General features: G+C 44.3%; 1 protein-coding gene across 4 annotated transcripts in view; it reads left to right on the forward strand.

Moving 5' to 3' along the window:
- The window catches only part of mroh1 (maestro heat-like repeat family member 1), a 144,529-nt gene that overhangs the window by 36,746 nt on the left and 89,535 nt on the right, over positions 1–18,248 (forward strand). For all 4 annotated transcript variants that reach the window (XM_069915113.1, XM_069915116.1, XM_069915114.1 and 1 more), the window contains exons 7-12: positions 108–259; positions 3,710–3,850; positions 4,460–4,552; positions 7,505–7,583; positions 9,805–9,918; positions 11,215–11,291. In XM_069915113.1, the coding sequence (XP_069771214.1) occupies positions 108–259; positions 3,710–3,850; positions 4,460–4,552; positions 7,505–7,583; positions 9,805–9,918; positions 11,215–11,291 (656 nt within the window). The remainder of the gene's footprint in view (positions 1–107; positions 260–3,709; positions 3,851–4,459; positions 4,553–7,504; positions 7,584–9,804; positions 9,919–11,214; positions 11,292–18,248) is intronic.

Genomic DNA, 18,248 nt, shown 5'->3' on the forward strand with positions numbered 1-18,248 from the left:
GAGAAGGATTTGTCAAGCCTTTATTGTGGCCTTCTCCTGATCCAGGTCTCTCCCCATTGATGGTTTTGCCTTTAATGCTTCTACCTGCTGTCTGTTTGCCCTAATAGCTCTGGGCCACTTCAGTGAGAGCATCCTGGAGTACCTGGCGAACCTGGATAAGGCGCCGGACCCAACGGTGAGGAAGGACACCTTCTCTGCCGAGATCTACGCGTCCTATGATGTTCTCTTCAATGCCTGGCTGCAGAACAAAGACCCCAAGGTGGGTGGGTCTGTTGACTGGACCATCCATCTCAAATTCCTCCTTGTTCCCAGCCTGATGGGAACTCTTCCAAGCGGAGCTGGTGGCTTGTGGGAATTTAAGCTGGGACACGAGAGAGGGCTGGAACATCGAGGCAGTATGAACTCAAAGGGTGCAATCCCCTCCTCTGCCATAACCTGGGATATGAGTTACAGACCCTGGGACCTTGAGCTGACAAGGAATTGCTGGAGGAACTCAGCAGGTCAGGCTGCATCCACGGTAGAAACGGTTAATCAATCATTTGGGTTGTGGCTCTTTATTGAGACTAGAGGGAAGGGTTAATTGCCTTTGTACTGGGGAGAGGGGCCCAGAGAGGTTGGGGCAGACAGCTGAGGAAAAGAGAGTGTGTGATGGGATGTTGTAGAGAGAGCTTCATTCTTTTTAACTCAGGACTGTGTGGTGGGATGCCTCTCATAATCATAGACCTCCATTATGTCACCTCTCATCCTTCTCCGCTCCAAAGAGAAAAGCCCTCGCTCTGTCAACCTTCTCCAATCCAAGTTTCATCCACGCTGTGATTGTAATAAAAACACAGAAATGCTGGAGGTAAGGATGTATGACCAGAGTCTCGGGCCTGAAATGTTGGTTATATTTCTTTACCTCCTGTGGATGCTGCGAGACTCGCTCAGTTTCTCCAGCATTTCTGTGTTTTTACTATCAATCCTCTACACCTTCTCCAAAGCTGCCACATCCTTCCTGTAATGAGGCGACCACAATATTCCAATTGTGGTCGAAACAGTGTTTTATGGAGCGGCATCATTGCCTCGCGGCTCTGAAACTCAATTCTCCACAATTCTCATTGAGAATTAATGAAGGCCAGCATAAGCCTTCTTAACTACCCTATCAACCTGCATGGCAACTTTTAAAAAATTTTTATTTAAAATCACATAACATAACATTAGTTACTACATATTAATACATACATAATGTGATTAGTAATTTATATCTTTGGCTTGGCTTCGCGGACGAAGATTTATGGAGGGGGTAAATGTCCACGTCAGCTGCAGGCTCGTTTGTGGCTGACAAGTCCGATGCGGGACAGGCAGACATGGTTGCAGCGGCTGCAGGGGAAAATTGGTTGGTCGGGGTTGGGTGTTGGGTTTTTCCTCCTTTGTCTTTTGTCAGTGAGGTGGGCTCTGCGGTCTTCTTCAAAGGAGGTTGCTGCCCGCCGAACTGTGAGGCGCCAAGATGCACGGTTGGAGGTGAGATCAGCCTACTGGCGGTGGTCGATGTGGCAGGCACCAAGAGATTACTTTAGGCATTCCTTGTACCTCTTCTTTGGTGCACCTGTCTCGGTGGCCAGTGGAGAGCTCGCCATATATTTATATATATATATATATATATATATATATGTATATATATATATATATTACTAATATCCTTCCTCCTCCCTTACCCACCTACAAAGAATGAAAAAAGATCATAACCTACGATCACATTTAAACTTTTTGGGTGCAGGAATGATTGCACCTATGGGAGCAGACCGAGAGGTCAAATTCCAACACCAATAGTTTTTAAATAAGGGCTCCAAACTTTAGTAAATAAAATATATTTATCTTTTAAATTATATGTAATCTTTTCTAAAGGAATACAGGCTTTCATTTCATTATGCCATATTTTCATACCTAAAACCGAGACAGATTTCCATGTAATAGCTAAACATTTAACCTGTGCGACAACCTTAAGAGATCTGTGGCTTTGAACCCCAAAGTCCCTCTATTTTTACACACTATTAGGAAATCTTCCATTAACTATGTATTTTGCCTTCAAGTTTGCCCTTCCAAAATGCTTCACCTCACTCTTATCGGGATTGAACTCCATTTGCCACTTCTCCGCCCAACTCTGCATCCTTTCCGTATCCTGTATCCTTCAACAACCTCTACACCTCCAACCTTTGTGTCACCTGCATTTAAATCTCCCTCCTCTCACCTTAGACCTGTTCCCTGTGGTTTTACAACCCCTGCCCAGACTCCCTGTGTTATCTCCGCCTCTCTTCCTGCTCTCATGCCACTTTTGCCTCAGGAAAGGCATTCACAGCCCATTAAATCTCTCCTAATACACAAGCCCTCCAATCCTGGCCACATCCACTCTGCAACCTCTCTGGTTTCATCATCTCATCACATCTTTCATGGAGTGCGGTGATCAGAATTGTACACAATATCCAACTGGCTGTAACGCGACCCTCCCAGTTTTCAAGCTCCGTGTCTTGGTCGATGAAGGCACGCCAGCCCCTTCCTTTACCACCCTAGAACACCACAACACAGAAGCTGTCCCTTTGGCCCTTCTTCTCTGTGCCAAACTATTGTTCCGAACCCAGCCCATAGCCCTCCACACCCCTCCCATCCATATACCTGTCCAAATTGAGCCCGCATTCATCCCTTCAGCTGGTAGTTCGTTCTGAAGTTCAGGAACAATTTATTTTGATGAACAAGTCACAAAATTTGTTTTTTTGTAGCAGCGTCACAGGTGAAAATATTGCTATAAATTACATGAAAAAAACGCCCCAATGAAGTCAATAAATAAATAGATTGCTGCAGAAGAAGAGAAAGCAAGGGGGTGTCTGTCGTTCATTGTCTGTTTTGAAATCTGATGGCGGAGGGGAAGAAGCTGTCCTTGTACCGTTGGGTGTTCACCTTCAGGCTCCTGGACCTCCTTCCTGATGGGAGCAGTGAGAAGAGGGCCTGGCCCTGGTGAGGGTCCTGGAGGCTGCTTTCTTGGGACACTATCTCTTAAAGAAATAATTTCATGAAGTGAAGACTGGAACCAATGGTAGCACTGGCCGAGTTTATAACCCTCTGTAGCCTTTTCCTGTTCATTGGGACCTCCTTACCAGAGAGTGATGCAACCAGTCTGAATGCTCTCCACGGTACACCTGTAGAAATGTGAAAGAATCTTTGGTGATGTAACGAATCTCCTCAAACTCCTCACAAAGTATAGCCGCTGGTGAGCCTTCTGGATTGCCTTGACATGAGGGCTCCAGGACAGATCTTCAGGGTTGTTTATGCCCAGGAATTTGAAGTTCTTAAATCTTTCTACTGCTGACCCCGGATGAGAATTGGTTCGTGTTCTCCTGATTTCCCTTCCTGAAGTCCACAATCAGATCCTCTTATGTTCCCCTTAAACATTTCACCTATCACCCTTAAGCCACGTCCTCTCGTTCTTGTCTCATCCATCGTCATTGGGAAGAGCCTGCTTGCGTTTACTCTCTATACCCCTCGTGATCTTTGTCTACCTGCATGGCTGCTCTCAGGGAACGGAACTGTTGGTGCAATATGTGGTTGAATGGAGAGAGGACATGGAGTGGTGGGGAACTTAGATCTGTCCCTGGTCTGTGTTGGTTGTGTCCCAGTCGATGGACTCTGTGTTCCCCGCAGACGGGCTCCTGATCTGGGGATGTGTTTGTCTCGGTAGCTGCGGATCAGCGTTGTAGAAGCAGTCGGCCAGATGTCACACCTGATGCCTCCCGACAAGCTGGAGGAGCAGCTTCCCAGGCTGATTCCTGGCATCCTGAATCTCTATCGGAAGCACACGGAGCAGTTCCATATCACTCAGGTCAGGGCCAGTCCCCTCCCGCCTCCCCTACCCAACCCAATGAGGCCTCAACTCCTCCTTCCCACCCTCTCCTTCATCCTCTTATCCCTCAACCGCCTTTTCCTCTCCCCTTAGCGAGGTGTGGGTTGAGTTGGGTCTTTGGGTAGGTGGAGACGCTGAAGTTCGGAGGTGAGGATAGTGCAGAGGTGGGAGTGGGGTCTGTCTGAGGGGTGCGGACACTGGAGCATGGGGAGTGTCTGGGGGACCATGGGGTATCTGGGGGGCTGTGAGGACGGACTGGAGTGGGGGGCATTCAGAGCATCTAAGGGGTGTATAGTATGTGGAGAGGATTGGGTATGGGAAAGATCTAGGGGTGTGGGCAAGATGTGAGACTGTGGGGAGGATCAAGGAGGATGTGGGGAGAGTGTGGGGTGTTGGAAGTGTGTGGGGGCAGTAGGTCTAGGGGAGGTTGAGGGAGCATGTGGTGGTGGTGTTGGTGGTATGCAGGGTGCAGGGACCGTGGGGCTTGTCAGGCAGGGTGAGGGGTGTGGGGTGAAACTGAGCAGTGGTGGGATGTCTCAGGATGGGGGGGGGGGTCTCTGCACGGACTAACTGTGGGTCAACCGACAGAGCCTGTGCCAGGTGCTGGATGCTGCTGTGGAGTCAGGGAGCCGAGTGCTGGAGACACAGATCGACAGTCTGCTCAATGGCCTACATCTCCAGGTAAGTGGGTGGGGCGTGACCCCTGGGTAACGTGGGGGAGTGGGTGTTCACCCCTGGGTAACGTGGGGGAGTGGGAGCTCACCCCCTAGGTAACATGGGTGTGTAGCTTCGCAGGCCACATCTCTTTCAGTACACTTCCACGTACAGACAATATGTGTCCTGGGTTCCTTCCCCATCTCGTGGTTGAGTTGCGGACCTCACCTCCCTTCAAAGTCCATTGATGGTAGTGAGGAACAAATCAGAGGACATGGGTTAAGGGTGAAAGGGGAAAAGTTTAGGGGGAACATGAGGGGAACTTCTTCCTACAGAGAGTGGTGGGGGTGTGGAACAAGCTGCCAGCTGAAGTGGTGAATGCGGGCTCAATTTTAACATTTAAGACAAATTAGGACAGATACATGGATGGGAGAGGTATGGAGGTCAGTGGGAGTAGACATAAAATTGGTTCGGCACACACTAGAAGGGCCAAAGGGCCTGTTTCTGTGCTGTAACGTTCTATGGTTCTATGATCCAACTTCTTCCTATAAGTCAACCTTCCAGTCCTGGCAACACACCGGTGAATCTCATCCTTCTGACAGCTGGGAGACTAGAATTGCACACAGAACTCCAAGTGTGATCTCACCAACACCTTAGTCCACAGACCATAAGACATAAGAGCAGAAATAGCTTATTCAGCCCATCGATTCTGCCCTGCTATTCAATCCTGAGCTGATCCATTTTTCCACTCAGCCCCACTGCCTGGCCTTCTCCCCATAACCTTTGATGTCCTGGCTAATCAAGAACCTATCAATCTCTACCTTAAATACATTCAATGATCTGGTCTCCACAACTGCCTGTGGAAGACCTTATATAGGTATCCTGTATAGATGTGTTAAGAGTCCCAAACACCTTTTTCATCTTATCTGCTGCTGTCAAAGAGAAATTCTTCTGGGTTAGACCAATATCCCTTTGGTCTCTGAATCCAAGAGAAAACAGTTACAGCCTGATGATTCTCCACTCAAGTTCAAGTTTGGATTTATTGATGGAGTGCATACATGACATCACATACAACCCTGAGATTCCTTTTTCCTGCAGCCAGTCAGTTATCAATAGTGTCCACTGGCCACCGTGACAAAGGTGCACCAAAGAAGAGGTACAGGACTGCCTAAAGAAATCTCTTGTTGCCTGCCCCATTGACCACCGCCAGTGAGCTGATATCGCCTCAAACCGTTCATCTTGGCGCCTCACAGTTCGGCGGGCAGCAACCTCCTTTGAAGAAGACCGCAGAGCCCATCTCACTAACAAAAGACAAAGGAGGAAAAACCCAGCACCCTACCCCAACCCACCAATTTTCCCCTGCAACCGCTGCAACCGTGTCTGCCTGTCCCGCATCTGACTTGTCAGCCACAAACGAGCCTGCAGCTGACGTGGACGTTTACCCCTCCATAAATCTTCGTCCACGAAGCCAAGCCAAAGAAAAGAACACTAGTCATTCTCAACCTTTTAGTTGGCTTTGGTCCCCTTAGGACTCTGCTCAAGGTTTATGGACCTGTAAAGCAGTCAAGTTTAGTTGGATTCTTCCACACTTTTCTCTACTGACAGCATTAAAAAAATGATTTCAGTCCATGGCCCACCCCACCCCCCCGTCTTAAATGTGCTGTGGGCCCCAGGGCACTGTTTGGCTTCAATTGAGAATGGCTGATATAAACAGTACTCAAAGATATAAATGTAAATAAAGAAAGGGCAACACTGTTGGCGTAGCGGTCAGCGCAACGCTGTTACGGCACCAGTATTGGGGACCGTGGGTTCGAATCCCGCGCTGTAAGGAGTTTGTACGTTTTCCTCGTGTCTGCGTGGGTTTTCCCCAGGGCTCAGGTTTCTTCCCACTGTTCGAAATGTTCCGGGGGGTGGAGGTCAATTGGGTGTAATTGGGCGGCACGGGCTCATGGGCAGAAAGGGCCTGTTACCGTACTGTATGTCTAAACAATTTAAACATTTAAATTTATAAATTTAAAAAGAAATTTAAAAAACTGCAATGCAGAAAAAAATCAGTTATAAATAATGTGCAAAATAAAAGTCTTTGAATGAGTCCCTGATTGAGTTTATTTAAAATTTTTTAAATTTAGGCACACAACACAGTACAGGTCCTTTCGGCCCATGTATCCTTGCTTCCCAATTTACACCCAATTAGCCTACACCCCGGTACGTTTTGAACAGTGGGAGGAAACCGGAGTCTCCGTAGGAAAACACGCAGACACGGGGAGAACGTACAAACTCCTTACAGACAGCGCGGGATTCGAACCCAGGTCCCGATCACTGGTGCTGTAAAGGCGTTACGCTGACCACTATGCCGTTCCTAATGGTGGTGAGTCTGATGGTGGAGAGGTCACTGGTGTTCCTGAACCTGGTGGTGCGGGTCTTGTGACACTTCTTTCCTGATGGCAGCAGTGAGAACAGAGCATGTGCTGCTACTGTCCCATGACAGCGTTCCCTGTAGATGTTTTTGATGGTGGGGAGTTCTGCCTGTGATGTCCTGGGCTGTGTCCACTACCTTTTGCAGGGCTTTCTTGTCAGATGTATTGGTGACCCCATACCAGACCATGATGCAGCCGGTCAGCACATCTGTAGAAGTGACCCACAAAACCCTTCAGCACCTTTTCCCATCTCTTCCTTCCTGTAGTGACCCTTCGAGTCCACACCATCAGCCTCTTGTTCTCACTAATCCAATTTCTTTATTCTCACCATGTTCTCGTCAACTCCCCTGGGCTCTCCCGCTCGTCCCATGCCTGAGACGATTGAACCCACAACACATATTTGGGATGCGGGGGGTTAGGTGGAGTGTTCGGTGGGGGGCAAACTGTGTGGTCACAGGGAAAAGGGGAGGGAAGCAATTGTCTTTGGACCTGAGGGGCAGTGGCTGTCCCTGCTGTGCCATCCTCTGTGGATGACTCTGACATCCTTTCGTTTGCTTCACAGGTTTGTGCTCCCTTGGATTATAACAACCACCTGGCTATCAAAAATCATAATGAGCTACTCCGCTGCTTCACGGTCTTGGGTAAGGGACTCCTTCCTGTCTCTGAAGGGGATTGTCCACGGGGTAAGGGAGCGAGGGCCACCCCCATGGTACATTGACCATGTGATCGTGGTTGATGCTAAAGCACAGGAATCCTCGTAACTGCTGCTCCATCACTCCCTGAGGTGGTACCTGATCTTCTGCCTTGTCTCCCTGTACCATCTTCACACACCTGACTCCCTGAATATCCAACATCTATTAGAACTATGGCATCACAAAACACGAAGCAGGGCATTGTGGCTGAATCTCTAATGCTTGCATTTGGTTCATATAAGACCATAAGACATAGGAGCAGAAATAGGCCATTCAGCCCATTGATTCTGCCCTGCCATTTAATCACGAGCTGATTCTTTTCCCACTGCCCAGCCTTTTCCCTATAACCTTTGATGCCCTAGCTAATCAAGAGCCTATCAATCTCTGCCTTAAATACACCCAAAGACCCGGCCTCTACAACCATCTGTGACAACAAATTCCACAGATTCACCTCCCTCTAACTGAAAAAATTCCTCCACATCTCTGTTCAGAGTGAATGCCCTTCAATCCTGAAGCTGTGCTCTCTTGTCCTCGACTCTCCCACCGAGAAAAATAGCCTTTCTACATCTACTCTGTACACACCTTTCAACATTCAAAGTGTTGGAATGAGATCTCCCCTCACTCCTCCTAAATTCCAAAGAATACAGGTGAAGAGCTGTTAAACTCACCTCAAATGATAACCCTTTCATTCCTGGAATCATCCGAGTGAACCTCCTCTGGACCCTCTCCAATGTCAACGTATCCTTTATTAAATGAGGAGCCTAAAACTGCTCACAATACTCCAAGTGAGGTCTCACCAGGGCCCTATGAAGCCTCACATCCCTCTTGTAAGAACATAAAAGATAGGAGCAGGAGTCGGCCATCCGGCCCGTCGAGCCTGCTCCGCCAATCGATGAGATCATGGCTGATCTGATGATCGGCTCATCTCCACTGACCTGGCTTTTCTCCATATCCCTTAATTCCCCAACTAGGTAAAAATCTATCCAACCTTGTCTTAAATATATTTACTGAGGTCACCTCCACTGCTTCGCTGGCCAGCGAATTCCACAGATTCTCCACCTTCTGCTCCTCTTTCTATTCCTCTTGAAATGAACGGCAACATTGCATTTGCCTTCTTTTCGCCACTGATTCATTAGGCTGTTCTGCACGAGGACTCCCAGGTCCCTCTGTGTCTGGGTATTTTCAATTTCCTCCCCATTTAAAAAATGATCTGCCCGTTTATATTTTCCACTAAAGGGCATGACTGTGCACTTTCCGACATTTGCCACTTCTCTGCCCATTCTCCTAATCTGTTTTAAGTCAGATCTTCTGCGGCCTACCTGTTTCCTCAGCACAACCTGCTCCTCCACTTTCGTATCATCTACCATATCCTTCCTATCCACAAATCCGTCCAATTGTTTGACTATTGTAATAGCACCCATTTCTACACCTTCCCCTGGCAGCGCATTCTGCATAAGGACTGCCGTCTGGGGGAGAAAGTTGACGCCCTGATCACTCTGGTCTTTCCCCTCTCGCCTTAATCCAGTGCCCCCAGTTCTTAGATCCCCATTCCTTGTATTTACATCCGCTTGTAAATATGCTCTGTGTTCTCTGGTGGATTACTGCGGAGATACAGATGGGCTCCCGCCCAGATACCTCTACTAATCTCCCAGTGCGCCTGATCCCATCCGTGGAAAGTGACGGTGGTCCCTGCTGGGGTGCTGGTAGCCTGTAGCAAAGTGATGGGAGCCTGTAGAGGGGTGAAGGTGACCCGGGGGGTGAGGGTGGTCCATGATGCTGACAGTGACCCATAGCGCAGTGACGGTGATCTGTGGTTGGTGAAGGGGGTCCAGGGTGGAGTCGGTGGACTGGTGGGTCGTGGTGGGGTGTTGGTGGTCCGTGGAGGGTGACGGTGGTCTGTGGAGGGTGTTGGTGGTCCTTGGATGGTGACCATGGTCCCTGGAGGGGTGCCAAGGACCTGTGGTGGGGTGATGGGAGCCTGTGGTGGGGTGAGGGTGACCCACCGGGAGAGGGGGGGGTGATGGTGGTCCGTGATACTGATCGTGATATCGTGATCCGTAGCATCGTGGTCTGTGGTTGGTAAAGGGGGTCGGTGGTCCATGGTGGAGTGACAGAGGTCCATGTCAGTGAAGGCGGTCCCTGACGGTAACAATGACCTGTCTCCCTGCAGCCTTCCCCTACACGGACAGACTCATCGCCTTCCTGCTGCAGAAGCTAGAGGTCCACAATGAGAGGGTCCGGATCGGAGCACTGTCTGTGGTGAAGCACCTCGTCAACTCAGCCTGTATGTCCATAGCTGGCCGGTGGGGGTGGTTGGGATGGGAACATGAAGGAACCATGGGGGGGGGGTAAACTTCACCGTGTTGGGGTAACGAAGGAGCTCCTCGCTGGGAAGGGGGATAACGAGGGGGCACCTCGTTGGGGAAGGGGTAATGAGGGAGCATCTTGCTGGGGGAGAGGTAACGAGGGAGCACCTCACCAGGGGAGGGGTAATGAGGGAGCTCCTTGCTGTGAGGGGGATAATGAGGGAGCACCTCACCAAGGAGTTGTAATGAGTGAGCTCCAAGCTGGGGAGGGGTAATGAGGGAGCATCTCACTGGGGGGGTGATAATTAGGGAGCACCTGGCCAGGGGAGGGGTAATGAGGGAGCTTCTTGCCAGTGAAGGGGTAATAAGGGTGTTCCTCACTGGGGGAGTGGTAATGAGGGAGCTCCTCCCTGGGGGTAATGAGGGAGCACCATGCAGGTGGTAATGAGGGAGGGAGTGGGGTCTTTATGCTGAAGTGGGGGGGTCTATATGCAGAGTGAGTGCTGAGGAAGGTGCTCCGCAAGTACAAGGACTCAAGTTTGACCTTTGTGCTGTCTTTGTGAAATTTGCCTGCTCTCTCTGTGAGTGTCTCTGGTTCCTCTCACAAATCCTTGGTGATTTGTACCTGGGGCAGGCGAGGAGCAGTTTGTTTTGGGGCAGGGGCTTGTAGGGAGTAAGTGACTCGTCGGTGGGTTGTAAGGTCACCCGAGTGAGGTGAGACGTCTGGAGGAAGGAGCCAGTGATCGGCTAGCATGGTGGTCAGTGGGCCTGTCTCTGTGGCTTGATTGCCATCCAGCAAGGCAGCCCCCACCTGTGGTCAACTGAAGAGGGATTATTGTAAGGTGGGCAGGGACAACATAAGTAGGCTTTTTCCACTGAGGGTAGGTGAGGTACAAACCAGAGGATATGGGTTAAGAGTGAAAGGGGAAAAGTTTAGGGGGATCATGAGGGGCAGATTCTTCACAGATAGAGTGGTGGGGGTGTGGAACGAGCTGCCAGCTGAAGTGGTGAATGTGGGTTCAGTTTTAACATTTAAGACAAATTTGGACAGGTACATGGACAGGAGGGGTATGGAAGGTTATTGGTCAGTGGGACGAGGTAGAATAATAATTCAGCACAGACTAGAGGGGCTGAAGGGCCTGCTTCTGTGCTCTAGTGATCTATAGTCTTGCAGGCCTCTGGTTCTCTAGCGAACCAGCTCAGATGGAGGAGGAGAGGGCAGAGGGTTTGTTGAGAGGTGGTGGGTTGAATGTCTCTTGTTCCCATCTCCACAGCAACTCAACTGGAGAACAAGAAACTGCTGATTCTGTCGGGCTTGAAACTCATGATTCAGGACAACAATTCCTACAAGGTATCTTATGCCCCTCCTGTCACCCTGGAGATCACATACCTCCCCTGAGACAGGAGACCCATTTATCCAATGTCCAGAGATCGCATCAGGGGCCCAAACTACATAGATGACTGTGCCCAGTGTAGGATCTCCTGGCCTCGTCCGTCAGAGTTCTGGGGTTGGACAGAACACTCTAGACTTCCATATCCACTGCTCTGATATTAAACCACGTGGTTGGTCCTGGCCCTCCTCACCTGTCTTCTGGGACATTCTGATGGACCCTCTCCTCCTTACCTGCCTTCTGGGATGTTTTATAGACAACACTTTCCAAGTTCCAATATTTCCCAATTTCAAAACGTGAGCATCGATAGTCCAAATTAATATCTTATTAATCCAATAAATCAAACCACGTAGTTGCAGCTTTAAGTAGCTTTAATTCTTTGATAAAATGAATAAACATTTTGCATAACTTCGCATTGAGATTTTCATAACGTTGAGTAACAAAGCAAACTGTATAATGATAAATGTTATTTGACTTTAAGCAGATATAAAATAAATAAACAAAATAAGATGAATTCAAAGAAAAGTATCTCAAGCTTGCATCTCAAGAATCTTCAAAGAATGAGATACAAACTCCTGGTCCTCTCAAATATGATGACATATGATGTCATATGTAGTAACACTACAAACAATAATTTTTCTTAAAGGGATAGTCGTAAAATTAACTGCAAATTAAAAACACAAGGTTTTATCCTTGACCTTCAGCCCCTAATTATTATAGTAGACATTAATGACTAATATTTGATAATTACTATTACAGATACAAAGGTAAATATAAGATTAGAAATCAAAACTTTCTGCTTCTTGTAAAAGACAGATTTTAGAAATAGGTCGATTGAAGTAACCATTCTTGGTTTTAATCCGCGCTTACCGAACAAAACCTTTCTTGTCTGGAACTGTATCCACGATTATCCCCAGCAACCAAGAATTTCTTGGGTACAGAATCATCCATGATAATTACAATGTCTCCGCATACAACATTGCATTTAGCTTTTTAAAAATTTTTTTTATTTTTCACACTGTGAACCATATCAATCAAAATATATACAAACATTTCCCTCTTAAATATACACAGTGGCATTTTCTCCCCTTTTTTCCCCCTACCTTCCCTCCCCCTTTCCCACCCCCCTCCAAACCCATTAAACATTCAACATATACATTACAATAAACCCATTAAACAATGTCATCACACAATGAAAATAAACAAGAAAATTGTGTCATCTACTTTTACACACTGGATCAAGTCATTTTATCTTCTTATCATTTTAGGGGGTGGAGGTCCGAGGCAAGCCCTCTCTGTTCTGTTCCATGTACGGTTCCCAAATTTGTTCAAATAATGTGACTTTATTTTTTAAATTATATGTTATTTTTTCCAATGGAATACATTTATTCATTTCTATGAACCATTGCTGTTCTCTCAGGCTCTCTTCCAATTTCCAAGTTGACATTATACATTTTTTTGCTACAGCGAAGGCTATCATAATAAATCTTTTTTGCGCTTCATCCAGTTTGAGGCCTAATTCTTTACTTCTTATATTACTTAGGAGAAAGATCTCTGGATTTTTTGGTATATTGCTTTGTGTGATTTTATTTAATACATGATTTAGATCTTCCCAAAACTTTTCCACTTTCTCACATGCCCAAATTGCATGTACTGTTGTTCCCGTTTCCTTCTTACAGCGAAAACATCTATCTGATAATGTTGTGTCCCTTTTATTTAACTTTTGGGGCATGATATATAACCTGTGTAACCAATTATATTGTATCATACGTAACCTTGTGTTTATTATATTCTTCATAGTTCCAGATCATAACTTTTCCCATGTTTCATTTTTTATCTTTATATTTAAATCTTTTTCCCACTTTTTTTGGGGGTTTATAGCTTATTTCATAATTTTCCTTCTCTTGCAGCTTGATGTACATCTTTTTATTATCATTGTGTCTGTAATCACATATTCAAAGCTGCTTCCTTCTGGTAATCTCAGTCTGCTTCCCAATTTGTCCTTTAAGTAGGTTTTCAGTTGATGGTATGCAAACATTGTACCATGAGTTATTCCATATTTGTACTTCATTTGTTCAAATGTTAATAAATTATTTCCCAAAAAACAATTTTCTATTCTTTTAATTCCTTTTCTCTCCCATTCTCTAAAGGAAAGGTTATCTATTGTGAAGGGGATCAGTTGATTTTGTGTCAATTATAATTTTGGTAGTTCCGGTACCTTCTCCCCTATTTTATCTAGCTCTATCTTAGTTCAATCTTGTTTTTCCCTTGTCTGATAAAAATCTGATAAATACCTTAATTGTGCTGCTCTATAATAATTTTTAAAGTTTGGTAACTGCAAACCACCTTGGTTGTACCTCTCTGTTAATTTATCTAACACTGTCCTCGGTTTCCCCCCTTTCCACAAAAATTTCCTTATTATTCTCTTTAGTTCATTAAAAAATTTCTCTGTTAAGGGAGTTGGTAACGATTGAAATAAGTATTGTATCTTTGGGAAGACATTCATTTTAATGCAGTTCACCCTCCCTATCAACGTTAGCAGTAATTCTTTCCAATGTTCTAAGTCTTCCTGCAATTTCTTTATTAGTGGCTGATAATTTAATTTGTACAGGTGGCTTTAATTATTATCTAACCTAATACCTAGGTATCGGATTGCTTGTGTTTGCCATTGAAATGGTGATTATTTTTAAAATTCTGTACAATCTGCATTATTCATTGGCATCGCTTCACTTTTATTTGTGTTGATCTTGTACCCCGATATTTCTCCATATTCCTTCAATTTCTTATGTAGTTCTTTTATTGATATTTCTGGTTCTGTTAAGTATACATGATGTCATCTGCAAATAAACTGATTTTATACTCCTCCTTTATTTTTATCCCTTTGATTTTATTTTCTGTTCTTATCAGTTCTGCCAATGGTTCTATTGCTAAAGCGAACAGTGAGGGAGATAGTGGACATCCCTGCCTAGTTGTCCTACTTAATTTAATTTGGTTCGATACATATCCATTTACTGTTACCTTCGACAATGGTCCATTATATAATGGTTTAATCCAATTAATATATTTTTCTAGTAGATTGAACCTCTGTAGTACTTTGAATAAATAATTCCATTCTACCCTGTCAAAGGCTTTTTCTGCGTATAAAGCTACAGCCACTGTTGGCTTCTTCTTTCCTTGAACTGCATGAATTAAATTAATAAATTTACAGACATTATCTGCTGTTCGTCTTTTCTTAATAAATCCAGTTTGATCTTGTTGGTTTTTGGTACACAGTCAGCCAATCTGTTTGGTAATAATTTTGCTATTATCTTATAATCTGAATTAAGTAGAGATATTGGTCTATATGATGCTGGTGTTAGTGGATCCTTCCCCGTCTTTGGTATTACTGTAATTATTGCTGTCTTACATGAATGTGGCAAGTTTTGTGTTTCTTCTACCTGGTTCATTACTTCCAGGAGAGGAGGAATTAATAACTCTTTAAATGTTTTGTAGAATTCTATTGGGAATCCATCCTCTCCAAGCGTTTTATTGTTCGGCAGCTTTTTTAATATATCCTGTACTTCCTCTATTTGAAATGGTTTTATCAGTTTGTTTTGCTCCTTTTCTTGCAATTTCGGCAGTTCAGTTTTAGCTAAAATCTCTTCTATTTTATCATTTTCCCCCTCATTCTCAGTTTGGTGTAATTGTTCATAAAATTCCTTAAAGTTCTCATTAATCTCCAGTGGATTATATGTAATTTGTCTGTCCTTTTTCGTTGATGCCAATACAGTTCTTTTAGCTTGTTCTGTTTTAAGCTGCCAGGGTAATATTTTGTGTGTTTTTTCTCCTAGCTCATAATTATTTTGCTTTATTTTCATTATGTTCTTCTCCACCTTATACGTTTGTAATGTTTCGTATTTTATTTTTTTTGTCCGCCAATTCTCTTCTTTTTGTTGTATCTTCCCTTGTTGCTCATTCTTTTTCTGTACTTACTATCTCCCTTTCCAACTGTTCTATTTCCCGATTGTAGTCCTTCTTCATCTTAGTTACATCGCTTATTATCTGCCCTCTGATGAAGGCTTTCATTGCATCCCATAATATAAATTTGTCTTTCACTGATTCCGTATTTATTTCAAAGTACATTTTAATTTGGTGTTCAATAAATTCTCTAAGTAGCATGGAGTTTAACCTCCATCTATATGTTCTTGGTGGGATGTCCTCCAGTTCTATTGCTAATAACAGGCGTGAATGATCAGATAGCAATCTAGCTTTATATTCAGTTTTCCTAACTCTTCCTTGAATATGGGCCGACAACAAAAACATATCAATCTTTGAGTATGTTTTATGCCTACTCGAATAATATGAGTATTCCTTCTCCCTTGGGTGCTGCTTCCTCCATATATCCATAAGTTTCATTTCCTGCATTGATTTAACAATAAATTTGGTAGTCTTTTTGCTAGCCTTTTGTCCAGTTTTGTCCAACATTAGATCCAAATTAAGGTTATAATACCCTCCTATCAATATATTCCCCTGCATATCTACAATCTTCAAAAAAATATCTTGCATAAACTTTTGATCCACTTCATTAGGTGCATATATATTGATCAAATTCCAGAATTCTGAATATATCTGACACTTTATCATTACATACCTCCCTGCTGGATCTATTATTTCCTCCTCTATTTTGATTGGAACATTTTTATTAATTAATATAGCTACACCTCTAGCGTTTGAATTATATGATGCTGCCATTACGTGCCCTACCCAGTCTCTCTTTAATTTATTATGTTCCACTTCAGTTAGATGCGTTTCCTGCACAAATGCTATGTCTATTTTTTTCTTTTTTTGGGAAATTTAAATAGCCTTTTTTGTTTAATTTGGTTATGTATTCCATTAATATTTATAATCATATAGTTCAACATGGCCATCTCATATCTTGCATACACCATCCCCCTTTTCCCCATTTTCATCTCTCAGTTTTCCCTTTTTGAACTCAATGTATTGAACACTTTTAAAACATAAAATACTTCAACCACTCCCACATCTAATATTCCCTTAACCCCAAAGTTTCCCCCCCCCCCTCTGAGTTGCCCCTTATCCCTTGCCGGCCAACCACAACTCCCCTCCTTTTGGATTGCGAACCCGCTCGCAAGCGTCAACTGATTTTGCAGTGACTGTTATTCTCTCCCACCCAACCCTCTTTTTTTCTTCACATATAACAAAGCTCTCCCTCTTTTTTCTCTTTTTTTCCCCCTTCTCCCTTCCTTCCCTTTTCTTCCCCTTCTTTAGTTCTTACTTATACATTATTTTTACATCTTTATATGTATTTTATCGTCATTCTTCGTTCTTGTTACATCTCTTCATCTCTCATTCTGTCCTGCAGACGTTCTGCAAATTCTCGTGCTTCCTCCCGATCTGAGAACAGTCTGTTTTGCTCCCCCGGGATAAATATTTTAAGCACAGCTGGATGTCTTAACATAAATTTATAACCTTTTTTTCCATAGGATTGATTTTGCTGTATTAAACTCCTTCCTCTTTAGGAGCTCAAAACTTATGTCTGGGTAAAAAAATATTTTTTGACCCTTGTATTCCAATGGTTTATTGTCTTCTCTAATTTTATTCATTGCCCTCTCCAGTATATTTTCTCTTGTCGTGTATCTCAGAAATTTTACTAAAACGGATCTTGGTTTTTGATGTATCTGTGGTTTTGGGGCTAATGTTCTGTGTGCCCTTTCTATTTCCATTCCTTCCTGTATTTCTGGCATTCCCAGGACCTTTGGGATCCATTCTTTTATAAATTCCTTCATATCTGTGCCTTCTTCACTCTCCTTCAGACCCACTATTTTTATGTTGTTTCGCCTACTATAATTTTCCATCATATCAATTTTCTGAGCTAACAACTCTTGTGTCTCTTTAACTTTTTTATCACTTTCTTCCAATTTTCTTAAGTCGTTCACTTCCATTTCTACAGCCATTTCTCGTTCTTCCACGTTTTCTAATCTTTTCCCTATTTCTGTCATGACCAGCTCTATTCCACTCACTTTTTCTTCTGTACTTTTCATTTTTCTTTTAATTTCACTAAATTCTAATGTCAACCATTCTTTTAATGCTCTCATTTGTTCTTGAAAATTTTTTTAATCTATATTCTGTCCATCTATTTTACCTTCTATTCCTCTGTGTGGAGCTTGGTCTTCCTCCTCTTCTTCTGTGTCTGGACCTGTGTTTGTATCTTCTATTTCTCTTCCTTGTATCTGTGTCTCTTCTGACTTTCATGTTGAGCTGCTTGCCTCACTTTGCTGGGCTTCTTGCTGTTCGACCTCTTCTTCTGGGCTAGTCATCTGTTGGGCCTCCTGTTGCTTCCCTTCTTTCCTATCACTCTCTTGTCGCTTTCCTCTTCCAGCTGAGAGCCCTGGCGTCGGGCTTCCCTCAGCTGGTCATGCTGTGTTTGCTCGCTCCTCAGCTGGGCCCCGCTCCCGTCGGTGTTCTCTTTTTCCTTAGTGTGCGTAGTTGTGCACTTTTGTTTGGCTCAGAGAGCCATTTTTGCAGTCCAGCGGTCGGGAGGTCTCGTCTCTGCGGGGTCGTCACCAACCTTGGAGAACGGGCTCTCTTCTCCACCATGGCTCCCTGTTTCTTCGTGCAGGTAAGGCCTTCTCCTTTCTCTCCTGGCGTCTTTTCTTCTTTTTTTCCTGTTGTTTTTACTTTTTCCTTGGGTGCCATTTTCTTTCTTTCCTCTACAGTTTTATCTTTTATTTGTTATGTTTTGTGTTTCTTGAACATTGTATTTTCTTTATTTTATTTCTTCTTTTCTGGAGAGGGCTGGTATTCTCCTACCAGCCACTACTCCATCACGTGACTCCTCCCCACATTGCGTTTAGCTTTAGACCATTTTTGTCTCTCTTTTAATACGAAAGATATTCTTTAATCCATCTTTTCCAAAG

Source organism: Narcine bancroftii, chromosome 1 (genome assembly GCF_036971445.1).
Source record: "Narcine bancroftii isolate sNarBan1 chromosome 1, sNarBan1.hap1, whole genome shotgun sequence".
Lineage (NCBI taxonomy): Eukaryota > Metazoa > Chordata > Chondrichthyes > Torpediniformes > Narcinidae > Narcine > Narcine bancroftii.